Source organism: the organism of the source record quoted next, unplaced genomic scaffold (genome assembly GCF_019419815.1).
Source record: "Pyrus x bretschneideri cultivar Hongxiangsu unplaced genomic scaffold, Pyrus_bretschneideri_v1 Contig1, whole genome shotgun sequence".
NCBI lineage: Eukaryota > Viridiplantae > Streptophyta > Magnoliopsida > Rosales > Rosaceae > Pyrus > Pyrus x bretschneideri.
The window spans coordinates 10,322,059-10,338,016 of NW_025999390.1; the positions used below are offsets into that span (position 1 = coordinate 10,322,059).

Sequence of the window (15,958 nt, forward strand, 5' to 3'; positions counted from 1 at the left end):
TTGATGGGTCCAAATTACACTATATATTATTTTAAGGATCTAAAAGACCTTATATTAACAATGCTCAATATACGTTGTTCGCAAAAAAAGAATATGTAGCCCCTCATAAAATATAATTACCTTTTGTTTTTGAGTACTTTTGTTTCCACTGTTGCAAAGGGGCCTTGAGATCGCCCTCACTCATCACATTGAATAAAACAGAGAGAGAAACGAAAATAAGGAAAAATTACTATCCTAAATCCTTTAACAACATTAGGAAACATAAAATCACATGGTAAAGAAAACCTAAAACTAGTCCATTTCGCAGCAGAATTCTTGAGCATGAGCATTACACATGCCATTCAAATACAATCATGTATGTAAAGTGTAAATCGTAAAGGAACTAACCTAATCCTTATTTTGTCCTCCTACACATGTATCTCATTTGGGCCTGCTTCACTAATACTAGTATAAATAGAATGAGGACAGTTCTTCTTCTTTTTTTCTACAAATATCATAAAGTTAAAGAGTCCCTTCAACGTTCATTTCTGAATGATGTTTTGTTGGCGATGGATGATGGGATAAGAAGAAAAAGAAGGTGCACCATAACATAACAGACAATACGGTGGATGTAGAGGATATAATAAAATGATCACAATTCACATGATACTTGCGGTCAGGTAGCTGCTTGCTTAGTCAGCCGGGGATGATGTTAAAACGGTTAAAGTGGTGGTGGTGCAGCTGGTGCTCATGAACCCTAAATTATTATTATTAATTTACAAAATAATCAGACACCTCCAGCCCTCACCCACCGTTACATCAGTTTGATATTCCAGTTTGTTTTCTTTTGTTGGTGTACGGTGCAAGTGGGGGTGGGGGTTTTCGTATACGATTCCACCCAACTCCCAGTGGTGGTTTATCTCCCTCAATACCTACCCTCGGATAGTGGGATTCAAAACTAGGGTTTGACAGTGGTCATGTTATCTACGATTCCACCCAACTCCCAGTGGTGGTTTATCCCACTCAATACCTACCCTCGGATAGTGGGATTCAAAACTAGGGTTTGACAGTTGGCATGTTATCTAACAACATCGTACGGTGTAGATTTCTTCGAAATTTATAGTAATTTTGAACAAGAAGAAAAGCACACAGAGGACACATCTTTTTACCTTAAGATTAATGATGTAAATACTATCACATTACATTATAGTAAAGGTGATCATCTTACAATAATTGAGATGGTAATAAAAAAACATAAGTTTTTTTTATATATTTATTTTGAGTTCAAATGGTATTCCTTATTTAATATCGTACTGAACTACATTGTATGATCATCACATGACAATGTTTTATTACAGCATAATAATATTTCTGAAACACGCGTATTTCACATTTAATGGAAGAAGCCAAAATGCTTCTTGGCAATTTCTTGGAGTCACATCTTTCACATCATAGATTTATAATGTCCACAACATATCGTTAGCTAGAAATTAAAGAAAAGTCTTCAATTCGAGACTTTGAATTCGAGTCTCTGTCCATGGGCTATCACCCTAGGGAGTGCAAGAATGACCCCACACGACTACTTGGGCCTAAGTTCAAATTCCAGTCTTAGTTTACCATCCAAACTTACTATCAGAAGTTCCATATAGACATTTGGTTTTGTGTTGGACAAAAGGAAAATGGAAAATTTTGAAGTGTTAGTTTTCAGCAGATTGTATGATTTGCATTTGCGCATGGCCTGTAAGATGATGACCCCGATTGGGACTTTAAACGCAGCTCTAAGTCTAACTACTATGACACTGCTCGTGATAAGGCCAAATTCTCAGAAAGGTGGTGGGACTCTAGCCTCTAACGCGTTGTTGTGTCTGGGCTGCCAGCGATCTCAGCCACATATGGATAGTTTAATGTGCGTTGCAAAAATATAAATATGCACATGATGATAAAGTTGAAATGTTCAAATTTTGATTCTGCAGCTTGCATTACTAGGTAAACAGTAGAAGGTGGAGCTTAGGTCTCTTTCTAATATACTATTAACCGCTGCCATTTGGTCATTGAGTTGTGGCAGTCATCCATCTGTTTATCTGGTACACAATGGGGCCAAAACATAAACACATAAAAGCTGATGTCTGTGCCACTTTGAGTTACAGGTTCCATCTGTGCCACCGTAGCATTTATAATGAGAACAATTTTCACGACCCACTTCCTCATCTGTGTAAATTCAAATCCAGATCATTTGAGTTCATGGTTGTGATTCTTTCTCCTTTTCATTCAATCATGTATAAGATATGTAAAATTGTAACAAATTGTGCATGTCCATAAGAAAAATAACCTACCAAAACTTCAGATGCCACGATAATTAATTAAAGTACGAAAGTGTAATTATTGCAAACATGACTTACTAGATGCTTGTTAAGATCTTAACTGAGACTCATGCCATGTTCATGTGTGTTTTACCTTCTTCACCTAACAATGCTTCGATTAACTTGAAATACCGTACTTGTGGGATGTTATGTAAGTTTGGTATACTTGTAGTAATGGCCAGCACAAAGCAAGCATGTAGCCAAGGCAGCTGAGTAGTGGGATCGATCCATCCAGCCAAGCGTGTGTGCAGGTGCAGCACGGAGGTGAGAGGACAAGGAAGGGCAGAGGGAATGATAAGATGGTTCTGCTATCATTGTAAGATTGTGATAATTGAAGGGACCTACATGAACTAGGCTCCAAATCATCATGAATTTTTGCAATGTCACTTATACCGTCATATGATGCATGGCAAGTTGGGTACACGAGAGAGTATCCGAGAGCATCCATTCCTCATCACCCTCAGCAGAGCCCGATCTGATTCATTACAAATTTGCAATTTACATGCAGTGATAGTATGGATGGATCTATGTTCAACCGTATCAGTCTGTTACTCCTCTTTTCTTTCTTTGTTAATTAACTTTTAACTTTCTCCCACTTCAAACCTTTTTTTTTTTTTTTTTTGTTCTTGTTACTAGTTAAATTCTAGTACCTACCAATTATCATTAGAGTCTCTTGTATCATGAATGCAAGGTCACTTACTTTTGTTTCGTAAAATCAAAACTTGACTTTTAGCTTTCATGCTAATTATGTTGAAGCTTCATCCTAATTATGTTAAACTCAAAGCATACTGATAAACAAGATCAGACTAGTAGGACGTTATTACGTACAACTATATATATGAACTATATTATGAAATTAAATCTTGTATAACACTGGCATTCTACACTCCTAATAGAGTGAATGAATTATTTGTGAACGTGTCTTGCACTCAAAGATGCTTAAATTTCCTTGTAGCGTAAGAAAAATCTTAACTTTTGTAATTATGTTAAAGCCTAAACACTATAAAAGTTCGGCTCTCGTTTTGTCATCGTCTGGGTGCTGACTGGGCCTGGTAAATGGTAGTTGAAAACGTACAATTATTAATATTAGGAGATGGGGTTAAGTTAAAAGAAAAGTAGATCACTGCAGGGTATTACGGTATCAGCCAATGGATGAAGGGTAAGATTTTTAGATGGGGCTGGGTGGGGGCTGGGCTCAATGGGTATCTTGCAATAACAGTTGGACATGTAAGTAGGCGCATGTGATTGTGGCTTAGAAGGGAACAAAGCGTACGTAGGAACGGGACGGGATTGCAGCAGGAAGGGAGGAGGGGTATGCTTGTCTCTATGCATTGCTTGGAATAGGACTCTGTCGTCACTGTCGTATGGGTCACTAAACAGCCTGTTCACTACCACCACACTTCCCTTAACATTACAAATTCACATTATTATATAACCTTAATGTTTATATACGTTGTTCTTAATCATATTAACCATAATTCCCAATGCGGACATGGCAGTGATATTGTTGATGTCGTTGAAATTGCAAACTTCTTCTTTTTTTTTTTGTTGAAAGAGACGACAGCTTCATTCTAAATCAAAGGAAACAGTACAAATAAACTTCCAGTAAAGGAAGGGACTAGCTCAAACAATCCTCTAGCAAGAGGTCGGCAATGAGATCCGGTGGATCCTCAATCCATGTACAAGAGCTATCACAGTGAGCACCAAGCCATATACAAGAGCTGTCACAGTGAAGAGCAAAACGCGCTAGACGGTGGGCGATACCATTTGCTTGTCGGTGTATGTGGGTAGAGTGACCTCCAGTGAATTAGTGATTGTGGACAACATGAAATTGGAATCTTCAACAATAGGTTTAACCAAAGACATATTGAGAGAGCCGTCCAAACCAATGGTTACAATCTGGAAGGAATCGCTTTCCAAAGAATTTTGAATACCCCTTGAAGACACCAAAATCAAGTCATCACAAATAAAAACTTAAAGTTGTTAATATGTAGTTAATATGGTTGTCACTTGTCAAAATGTCTTTATATTTTGTTCGCAAGTGCAGTTAATTTCAACAAAGAATAGTTGCATAACTTTACATGATTAACTAATCGCCAATTGTCATTTCCCATTTGGCAACTAGTTGGCCGTTGGATCTGTGATTCTCTGTTGTATGGGAGCCCGGAGGAGAGATGAACCCACTTTACAACAACAGTCTTATATACAAATGGGACCCAAACGTCCTCAATTATATATGATCCATCACATACATGCATGTAGGGTTTTCTCCCGTTAATTTGTTCGTTTGTTAACCAAATCGAAAATTAGATCTGCATGCATACATAGGATATAATAATAGATTTTCTTGTTGGCCTGAATGATTGGGTGAAAATCGTAATAGTATTTCTGCAGTACTACTGCTTACCTCTATACGAATCTGCGCTTTTTAATTAGAGTGTGAGACACTGAGTAGGAAAGAGCAAGCAAGGCTGCTGTGCCTGTGGCTCATGTTGCCCGTACTCGTGTACAAATTTGTTTTCCATTGTTTTTCACTGCACGTAAAAATGTGTACTATCAGTAAAATTGATGCAGTGTGATATAATAACTGGAAATCGATAAAAATATTCTAAGTTAGAATATAGAAATTTGAAATTCATTAGGAACTGAAAAAACCCTAGAAGTTTAGTGATTGAATACTAAGAAAGATTGCAAAATATATCTCCATAAGTTGGGTTAAACAGAAAACATAAAACCCTAATTTGCAGGAAATCCTAAATGTTTCATAATATTCCTAACTACATATTAGCCAAGAAAAGTATCATAACCCAAAAGGAAAACACGTAAGAAATATCTACAATACTAAAGAAATACTTGCTAAACTACTCTCACCAGACTATGCATGAGTGCTCAAACGATAAATAATTAGTAACTTGATACAACGTTAACCATACAAAATAAATGCCAACAGAGAAGAAAAAGGTATCACAAATAAACCATTTATAATGGTTTTGTTATAGCAGCAGAAAGAGTCATGCAGTGAAGTATGTGAGCAACAACATGTGCATATTTTCATAAAAATCCACAATATGTGTGACAAGGCCTAAAAGAATTTTGCAGAGATGGGGCTCATAAGGGAAAAAATCTTTATCTGCAGGCCCATCTGTAGCCCTGCTAATAGCTCGACTTGTCTAGTCCTCTTCCTTGGAGCATTATGTATATCATCTAGCTAGGTTTTCATTGGCTAACTGCATTTGGGATGGATCAGCTGCTGACAGCTGTTGGGACCTTATACAACAATCAATCGTCTTATATTTATTTTCTTTGGTCTCAGCCAACCAAACTGTGCGTATAAGGTAAAATAAACAACCAAATATTTTGTCCTTGAATTTCATTTTAAATAGGGTTCTTCGCAAGAGTTTGAAACGTTCAATGTTTCAAACTTATACGGGCCTCTCTGGATGTTTAATTTTGTATCGATTGGTTTCGTCCAACCTGACCTATTTGAGTTTGTACAGAGAGTCTGTGGCCCTTGCAGTTAACAAGATATGCTGCAGGCCCAAAGCTATTGGAATTTGGAAGGAAACCTATATTTTGCAGGTGTCATGAGTTTATCAGTTGTTTCTTTCTGAATAAAGTGTAGTCACAATAAGTAGTATCGAACGCATTGCAAATATACATATATAGTCCTCACATTCGTATGAATAAAAGTCACCATACAATCAAGTGAAGACTGACTGCACTAGACCGTATGTGTGAATAAAGAATCTATTGATTATTTTTGCCCAACTCATCTTGAAATTGATGCAGTGAGAATCAGATTCCGGTGGATATGCTTTCCTTGAAATAGTCATATATGATCGTGAAAAATGGTGTGCACACAAGCAAAGTAAGGTATATATGCTATATGTAAACAAATTAAAGCAAGGGTTTGCAACATCTTTCACGGCACTTCGGTGTGTAGAACATGCATGTTAATCAATTCCAAAGGACCAAAGTGAAGAGAATCGCCCAAAAACCTAGTAAGGAGAATTGCATATTTCTTAGTTGCGTGTAACGTCTTTTTTGTTAAGTACATATATTGGTATAAGCTAATTTGCAGAGTAATTAATAGTATTTATCTTTGCACCCGAAATTTTAAGTTCAACTCATTTTTTCTATTATGGAATGTGTTAAAGAAAAAGAAAAAAAAAAGATCAGAGACCAAATATCATGTTCCAAAAATTAAATAATCCCCACTTCTTTAGGCCAAGCGTCTTTGTGCCTTCTAGAAGAATAAACGGAAAAAATTCTACATTCCATAGATATAAGATATGAATGGTATTGATTCAGTTGGACAATTTCACCTGTCAGTGCCTGCGACACAACACAAATGATGTTTTGCGATGGTGTGGAGGTGGGGGCAACGTTGGTGCGGTAGTTAGTGTTGCAACATAAAAAGATATGGATCATTTTGCTCCTTCCACACGGACACATTTGAAGTACGATTCCGACGAACTAGCTAATGCCATTTATCTATCTAATTGCAAATTACAATTAAAAGCATTGTTTAAGCAAACAGCTGATTAACTAAGGGAATAATGATGGCAATTAGTTTTAATTAACAATTATAATTGAGAGGTTGTATATTCATTCAAATGTGATCTACTTCCCAAGAGACCAAGGCCAAGATCAAAAACCCTTTTCTGTTGACCGGCGGAGATACTAATTGTTCAACATCTCAAAAGCCAAAAATAGTACTACTACCCTCAAAGTCTGCCCATGTACAACGACAATGATAGTGACCGATGCCGTTTGCTGCTTTTTTCAGTGGCTGCAAACGGAACAAAATTCTAAGGCTACCCTGGAACTCAAACAAAACAAAGATAAGACTCATTCAAATGCTAGGTTAAACCATTCATGTGTATTGGTTATTTATCAATACTACTCATGTGACGAAAAACACACTTAATATTACTTTTGCGGTTAACACTATTATTAATCTGACATGTTATCACTACCTACATATTACTCTCAAAATACGACCTTGTGTTTAAGTAGCTCTAATTAGGCACAAATTGTTCTATACTTAGGCGGACCACGTTGCCATGCGGGCATACTCATACACATAGAGTTGTCCTATATTTATTATTTAGTCTCACGCGTTCAAAATTGGTCTCACCTCATTGTCTCAGATGTTGTATGCAGATAGTCGAACAAAGAACTCCCTCTAAATTAGGGCACTTACCCAAGTACATGTGGAAGTCAACTTTGCAAGTATTGTTAGCAAAAGTAAACAACATAAACAATTAATAAGTAATCACATGAAGCTAAGAGATTTTTTAAAATGTGTCTAGAATGTGATGTGGTAACATCATATGTTATTATACAAGTAAAGATAATTTTATTTTCATGTGTCTCTTTATTTGTATAACGACATATAATGTAAGTGTTAATATTTCAAGACCAATAAAAAATATCTCCATCAAGCTCATTAATAAGAAAACAAATGTATTTAAGTGTTGCATTGGTTTATGTTGAGATCACGCGGTTTGTGGGACAATGGAATGGAAAGGCACACCAAAAACCGCGTATTGCCCAAAGCTTTAATTTGGAAGAATTCACCAAAGACTTTGATAAGACGACAAAGTAAGTTGTTCTCCTTGCTCTTTGCCTCCTCTTCTTCTTCCTCCTCCCAATCTTTTTCTTCTTCTTCTTAGTTGCAGAAAAAGAAAAAAAAAAAAAACAGAAAAAATGGTGTTAACCACCGTACTTTTATTAGCAGTTTTATTCATCGCTGGCCTCGTTAATATTTTCTTTCTTTTTCCCACCCCCAAGCTCCTTGCTTGGTTTCAATCTTTGTCCATACCCTACTCCACTCCTACTACCACTCCAAGCAAGGACAAAAATAATCTTGTTATGAATAGTATTAATCCGCAGCCAAAAGTAGAAGATCGGGCGGCGGAGCTGAAGCAAGTGTTTGCCACCTTCGACAAGAACAGTGATGGGTTCATCACAACGGAGGAGCTCAAGGAGTCACTGAAGAACATAAGAATTTTTATGAGTGATACGGAGGTGGAAGAAATGGTGAAGAAGGTGGATGCTAATGGAGATGGGTTGATTGATTTTGATGAGTTTTGCATGCTGTGCAGGACCATGCGCCGTCGGGAAGATGGGGGAGGAGCGGAGGAGGAGGAGGAGGAGGAGTTGAAGGAGGCTTTTGGTGTGTTTGATAAGGATAAAGATGGGTTGATATCGGTGGAGGAGTTGGCAGTGGTGTTGTGTTCCTTGGGATTGAGGGAAGGGAATAAGGTGGAGGATTGTAAGGAGATGGTGAGGAAAGTTGATAGGGATGGAGATGGTATGGTTAATTTTGATGAGTTCAAGAGGATGATGAAGGGTGGAGGACTTCGAGTAGCCCATTAATTAGGTATTGATCTCTAATTAAGCTCCTACTTCCAAATATCTAGTAAGTTTTAATGCCCTCCGTCAACTTCTTGTCACGTTAGGTACGCATAATTAACTTAAAATATAATTTCAAGCACTCGTACTTTCAAAGATTTAGTAAGTTTCGTCACCCTACAACAACTTATTATTAAAAGAACGTTAAATATAGTATACACGACAACGTTTGATTAGCTGAGATACCTTATCTCAAGTTTAGGTAGGTTTCTTTCTTTTCCACACACGCATACACCTAGTTGTATAGGAAGCAAGAAAAACACGATATTTAATTAATTTCCAGCCTTCATCTTCAATTCACAACCACCTGCAAAAATTATTAGGTATGTACTGGCATAGGATGCCATTCGTCTCTAACCACTCTCTCTCTCTCTCTCTTAAGTAGTTTGTTTTGAACTTTTCATGGCGGACAGACTATGGTATTTAATTAGAAATGTACCATTTTTCTTCCCCTCTTGCTGTATGATATTATTATCTGTAATAATTCTCTCCAACCTTGATGAATTCAACAGTATGATTAAATCGAATGATGTTTGGCAATTCTTTTCTGTAGAAGTGATATTGGGAGGATGAGATTGAACTCGAGATCTCAAGTCAAAAGAAGAATGATCTTAACCAACTGGGCTAAAAAAAAAGTTTAGCCAAGTGAGCTAAAGTGGCATACGACATTTAATTTGTGTAAATAGTTTCGCACAACTGTTGTCAGTTTGAGGCCAAAAAGAAAAACAAATGCTGTCACCATTTTTAAAGCCTACGAAGTTTCCAAAAACTCATCTATTGGCCATGTTTGTAGTTTTTCTATGTATATACATGTGCCCAATTGTAAATTTCATGGATTGGCCGAAAGCATATTGTAAATAAATAAATAAAGCTCAGCATCTTCATTGGCATTTGCATTGGAAAATAAAAAGAAGAAAAGAAAAGCTAAAAAATCACTATATGTGTTTATGATATTTTTCTTTCATATTACGTAATATGGAACGATACAGAGAAATAATAGTTAGGAGTGAATATAGAAAGATCTAAAATAAAATATAATTAAATATAACGGCTACAACACTCATATAGCATTAAATGATGCATAACAATGAAGCAAGAGAGATCCTTGCATGCACAAAACGGCAAATTCATATTCCCACCCTTTCATATACACGCATCCTAGTGATATTGGGGGTAAGGAAATTTTGGGCACAGCACCTTTAGTCGAGTGTAATGATAAACGCTTTTAATTACTTAAGCTACAAGTCTCTTGCAGGGTCGCAGTTTAGGGAAGCAAACTTGAGGTAAAGATGCCATTCGTAGAAAATAACGAAGATCAAATTTTGGATCTGCATGTTGGTGAAAACAAGAAATTGTAAAGGATGCATGGAATGTTACAAGAATTCGGAAATTCGACTGAATGACATGGTTTAAAGCATACATTATCTTTTACTGAAGTGTAAAGGAAAAATTAAATCACCAAATGTTTCTGTCCTATAAAACCTAGATAACATTATGCACATCAAAGTAATTCCGAATTAAAGACATGGGCCGAATGGCAATCGGAACATATCACCCTGACCGAGTTTGAGCGAAACTCCATCGTCATCGTACAGAGGAAAGACGCTGCATGGACGCTTCCCAATCAACACAGCATAATCCACATTGAACTGCCTTCATGTCATTAAAACTACCACAAGAAGGCACATAATCCATCCACAAAGCCGAAGAAACATTTATCCTTGTACAAATTCTTTAGAAAACATCCGGATGAAAACGACCTGGAATGGAGCTACTTTGCTGTGCCTGCTTTAGGTGCATTGTAAGTGCATAGTTGTTCACCTGATAAGGTATAAAAGAGAGAATCAAACACTAGTAATCAGCACACAGTGAATTTAGGAAACTTAAGCAAGCAATGACCAAGGCAAAGAAAAAATCAACGTAAAAAGGCACAGTAACAGACTAGATAGGAGATCATGTAATGCGCTGTATAAAGCAAACAACGCTATGCTCTCCCAAACTTCCTTCCAAATATAAGGTTGTATAAAGTTATTAGGTTCCTGAGCTCAACCTCGAGGGTTCTCAACTGTTCCTGGTACTGGGCCACCAGTTGCTTCAGATGCTGCAATTCCTGGCCTCTATCTTCAAACTCCTTCTGCCGTTCATGCTGAGTGGATACAGCTCGCTTTAAAATTGTATTTTCCTGAATAATAGCTTCCAATTGTTCCTTCAGCATCATATTTTCCTACAACAAGGAAAAACATAAGTACAGCTATGCCATTAATAAAACCCGGAATTAACAGATGTTGCATTCTCAAACATTTCCCCATTTCTCTACTAACTGCCAAGCAAAGAAAAAACAAGTACTAGACAAAGAGAAACATATATTGGATATGCAATATAAGTAGTTAAGAGGTCATACCTGGCGAAAGCTTTGGGCTACTTCTGCGGTTGCACGCTCACTAATAGACTTCTCCAAAGCCTCAAGCACTCTTGAGGCACGAGTTTTGGCATCATCCATGTTAGAGGCACTCATCATCTCTCTGACAACGAGCTCCACCCACTCTGCTCCATCCGTGGGAAGGTTATTTTGCACTGATGGATCATCAGTAACTGCAACCTCTCCATTTGTTGCTACCGCACCTGAAACAAAATATTGATCCACTCCCATTAATGCCTACACTAGTAGCAAGATTACCAAAAACTTATAGATTCACTTCTTCAAAGAATGTCACGGTCGTATTCCCGTGCAAGGTGAGACAACGATAACTTTCTAGGTAAGGCAAGAAAATATCTATTCATACCCTGTGATTGGAGTTGCACGTTTGCTTCTGAAGCCATATCAGATTTTCCTGCAGCAGAACCTAAACGTAGCTCATTCAAACTTCTGATAGCCGAATCCAAATCATCACCACATTCTTCAAGTGCTCTCTCCAGAAGCTACAATAGTAATTTCAGAATGCTTAGTAACCTGTCATCTTAATTAAGTAGATATGATGCACATCTTCCAAAATTGAAGAATATTAAGAACCTGTGACAAAAAAAAAACACATATATGCATGCGGGTTTTCAAATACAGGAGGTCACGAATCACATTGGGTTGTCGATTGCGTTACACAACCAAGTCAATGCGACCAACCAGATTGAAGGGGCAGCGTGCATCCGTGCCGTACAGGGACCCGTACGGTGTATAGACACACATGCACACATACGTATGTAAACATACACTTGATGGCAGTCAGAAAATCAGGAATGCGACAAAGCAAATATGCCAGAGAAGGAACATTTAAAATAAAAAAAATGATCAAGAAACATGTAATGCATGCTAATTAAACGGCCAGATATGCCACGAAATGATCAACAAGACTGAAACCCCAATTATCATAACAACACCCCGAAAAAACGAAATTCCAACAGGGATTCCATTTGTAATTTGACATATTGAGCTAAGCAATTCGAGATAATCAAGGGCAACCCGAAAGACATTCCCTTTAGTATTGGGCACGTAAATAAGATTCGCTAATCCGACCCAATCCAGTCATATCCAATCCAACCCAAGCAATCGAATTTATGGCTTCAAATTATGCATATAACAATAAAAATCAACAATTCCAACTTAATCATACGGAAATTATTTAATTAATGAAAACAAATCAAAGAAATCAATGAAATGTGAACCTGGTTGTCCATGCCCGGGAAAACGGCCCTGAGGTGTTCGATCAAATGCGATGCAGAAAACGACGTCGTGGAGGGAGGAGAGAAGCGAACCGGGGAGGAAGAAGAGGAGCAGCGGATTCTCTTGGAAGCGGAGGAGACGGGAGGGGAAGTCGACGGCAGCGAGTTGTCTCCGAAAATCGATGATCTCTTCCCGCACACGATGGCAGACATGTTTTGCCTTCTCTCACACTCTCTCTTCTTCCTCCGCCCTCTCCCCCACTGTCGTCTTCCTTCTCATGCAGCGCACCGTTTCGATCTGGAACGGAACCCCCTTCAATAGCAACCCCTAATTTCCCCAAATTTGGCAACAATTTCAATTTCTAGGTTTTATGGGGAGAAAAATAGAATTTGGGGAAAACATTTAATCGGAAATTGAATCTTTGGTGCTTTTGCTTTGCTCTCTCCCATGGTGCTTTTGGCTTTTGGGGTTTGCCTCGGGATCGGGCCACCCTACAGAAGATTGGTTCCGGAGAGCGACGAATTAGATGACGCCACGCAAGAGAAGGATGGAAGTTAAATTCGTTCGTTGGGTACGTGGGTGGATCCTATTGGGCTGTGATTGAGAGTGTTTGGAAAGTAAGAGGTTGGGTGTGTGATGTTATCATGTGGTAAGGTTTCGTGTTATCTTGGCTTTGTTTGACGTTGCTGTCTCAGTTGGTTCAACGAACTGGGGAGACATCTCTCTCCCACCAAAACCACCAAGTTCACTTGTTTAGGTTCTTAAAATTTAATTCAACGGTTAAAATCATTATAGCTTTTTAAGGAGTCCTTGTTTGTAGTCGTAGGATTAAATTTTAAAGGCTCAAATCAGTGGACTTGGTGACTTTGATGGGAGAGATCTGGAGAGTATCTCTTCCCCAAGGAACTAGCGCCACCCTGGCTTTTGTGGACCATATGGTTGAAACTGCAGGTAAGGTAACAAGCACTCGCACATCATTTTATTGATGGTGGTATATTATCAGACAGTCAATCTGAATTATTGTTATGCACAATTGTATTTGTGTCTTAACCCAAAATATTGGCATTGGGCTAAATGTAGTTGTGGGCTTGACATAGAGTAAAGATCTTCGACTCATGTCATGTTTCTAAGACGAAGTCTACCCCAAGGTAGAATGGTTGAATCCTAATAGGTGAAGGACTCCTGGGGAGTTGTTTTAGATCTGGCTGAATCCTAATGTGAGTAACATTGTTTAAGAATTGGGATGAACATTGATAAGATTCGTAATATTCCAAGAATCAAGGTTCATGGCTAAACAAGATTATAAGTGAATTAAATACAAAAAAAGGATTGGGTTTAGAGTCCTAAGTTTGATAGGAGTGGCCGAGCTAGAAATCAGGATTGGATCAGGGAATGCCGAAGAAATATAATCCTGATGGACTCTACTTTGGCTGGCATAACGAGATCAACATGAAAATCACTCCTACAAATGGAAGAGGTTCTACAACATTCAAGGGAACTTCAACACAACCCACAAATTTGCCTTGCACAATTTCTCAATCTATGCGAAACTTTCTCATCTTTGAGAAAAACGCTATCCTTTCTAACTTCGTCAAACACATCTTTAGTTTGGATTAACAGCATTGGGGTCATTTAGTTAGGCGATCGAGGAGCACCTTCAGTTTAGATTAATAGCACTATTTCGAGTTTGGTTGACTATTTATCCAAGTTTAAGCCGATAAGGAGGTTTCGGTCTTCCTATCGAAGAAGGTCATTTCATTATTCTTCTTGGAGAAGTGTAGTGTTCCCAGTTACAATGTTCGGCACATTGAAAGCCGAACCTTATTTGGACTTCATAATGACTAGCAGCCTTATCTTCAAGTTCTAGAACCCAAAGGTCGAGACGAGTTTTTTTCTAGGCCATGATCGCCCAGATACAGAAGTCAGTAGTACATTCACCACCACCACCACATCCATTTTACTCATCGACCGAACTCGATCGTCGAGTTGGCACGCTCGCATTCAACCGAAGAACGTAGGTAGCTCAATAGCTATCTGAACAATGCGCCACGTAAGCTTTGTAGTGTTTAGAGTCAACAATTTGAATGTGTGATTTGAAATGCTAGATTCTATGGTGAGAGTGGATTATTAATTGACTCACCCCTTCACAATCCGACTTTTTTGAATCCATCAATGATCTAGGGTTTCTATCCCATGGTTTTTTCCCTGAGTTCCGGAGGCAAGATTAGCTTCATTGGAACCAAAAAATTGCTCCAACAATAAATAAAAAAAAAAGGGTGTAAATTAATAGACCGGAGAGTGAGGCCCAAAAGATGCCAACCACCAACCTCCACTTTGTTGAAGGTGATGATGGAATGGGGCTTTTGTGTTCTGCTGCAATCACAGCCAAGTTGTTTTTCTTTTCTTTTCTTTTCAGATGGAGGAATGAAAAATAGTAAAACAACTAAACAAGCATATAAACCCTAGCATCAAATCACATACTCTTAAGATTATTAATTTATTATCTTCAAACCCTAGCATGATACCATGTTGGTGCATGATATTCTTGAAGTTCGGTGTTGTTAGTCCTGATCATTCATACTTGTGTAACTTATAAACAGGAACAGTCATAATTTAATATAAACATATACGAGACTGATTTTAGCACTTCTATAACAGTTTTATTCATATCAGATTTGATGGAGCTCGATCATATGCGTAATCTGAGTTGGGAATTGTTCGTCCTAATAATTCATGTTTACAAGACTCACAAAATAAGAATGACCAGAATCAGCCTACCGCTTTTACGATTGATCTTAACACTAGGCTTGATCATATGCATGATCTGATTTGGGGTCCTACATGTTGGCCAATATATAGCTACATAGTTACCAAGTAAGTCCAATTTGAAAAGGGTTTTGGTATTTGCAATGCAGGGCATATTTGGATTTCATAATTAATTCAATACACCTCCTCCATCTTTCTCCTCCCATTGCCCAGCACCAAGTTCACCAACATCAATTATATCATATGCATGGCCTGCTAACTTTATGCTTGTTGCAATAGGATATCTTCCCTTTGTATGCCCATATGATATGATGACCTTAAGTGGGATACACTAGTCAGCACTGTCAGTGTTACTTCTCTCTCTTTGTGTGGTGAGTCCTACACTAGGTGGGACCCCACACACTTAGTGGGGGCAAGCAATAGGCATAAACTCCTTTCCAACAAAGCCTTTTTGTCAAGTTGCAAAACAGTGTCTAGTGTTGTATGCAGAAGGAAAAAAATATTAGAAAATGCTAGAGATTAAAATTTTAGATTTTCTTTTTGCAAATTACAACATATACAGCGGTTTATAGTTGAATTCATTTTTTAATATTAATAATTTAAAAAAATGTCCGATCATTAATCAGCATATCATATAATCCATATAAAACGGTTTAATTTTTTTTTATCTCACTAGCATCACTCAAAAGAATATCATCTCATCGCAAAATTGCTTTTATTCACCCCAAAAAGCATCATAGAATACAATTTTGTTTCATGGTTGGTTGAAGAAATGACC

At 37.8% G+C, this 15,958-nt stretch overlaps 2 protein-coding genes across 2 annotated transcripts; one reads left to right on the top strand and one right to left on the bottom strand.

Annotated features, from left to right (window-relative positions):
- Nucleotides 1–7,835: 7,835 nt before the first annotated feature.
- Nucleotides 7,836–9,649, top strand: LOC103953910 (calmodulin-like protein 7). The gene is made up of 2 exons (XM_048585121.1): nt 7,836–8,727; nt 9,313–9,649. The coding sequence occupies exon 1, from the start codon at nt 8,052–8,054 to the stop codon at nt 8,721–8,723; it is 672 nt and encodes a 223-aa protein (XP_048441078.1). The 5' UTR covers nt 7,836–8,051; the 3' UTR covers nt 8,724–8,727; nt 9,313–9,649.
- Nucleotides 9,650–10,130: 481 nt separating this feature from the next.
- Nucleotides 10,131–12,883, bottom strand: LOC103953912. Its single transcript, XM_009365713.3, has 5 exons — nt 12,417–12,883; nt 11,543–11,678; nt 11,161–11,381; nt 10,810–10,983; nt 10,131–10,580 (listed from the first exon to the last, which is right to left on the bottom strand). Exons 1-5 carry the CDS (start codon nt 12,624–12,626, stop codon nt 10,494–10,496), a joined length of 828 nt encoding a protein of 275 aa, XP_009363988.2. The 5' UTR covers nt 12,627–12,883; the 3' UTR covers nt 10,131–10,493.
- Between the last annotated feature and the right edge of the window lie 3,075 nt (nt 12,884–15,958).

Coding starts and splice junctions, on each gene's coding strand:
- LOC103953912 (XM_009365713.3), bottom strand. CDS start 12,626: ATGTCTGCCATCGTGTGCGGGAAGAGATCATCGATTTTCGGAGACAAC. Junction 11,679..12,416: donor TCCCGGGCATGGACAACCAG/GTTCACATTTCA, acceptor TTACTATTGTAG/CTTCTGGAGAGAGCACTTGA. Junction 10,581..10,809: donor AACAGTTGAGAACCCTCGAG/GTTGAGCTCAGG, acceptor ATACCTTATCAG/GTGAACAACTATGCACTTAC.
- LOC103953910 (XM_048585121.1), top strand. CDS start 8,052: ATGGTGTTAACCACCGTACTTTTATTAGCAGTTTTATTCATCGCTGGC.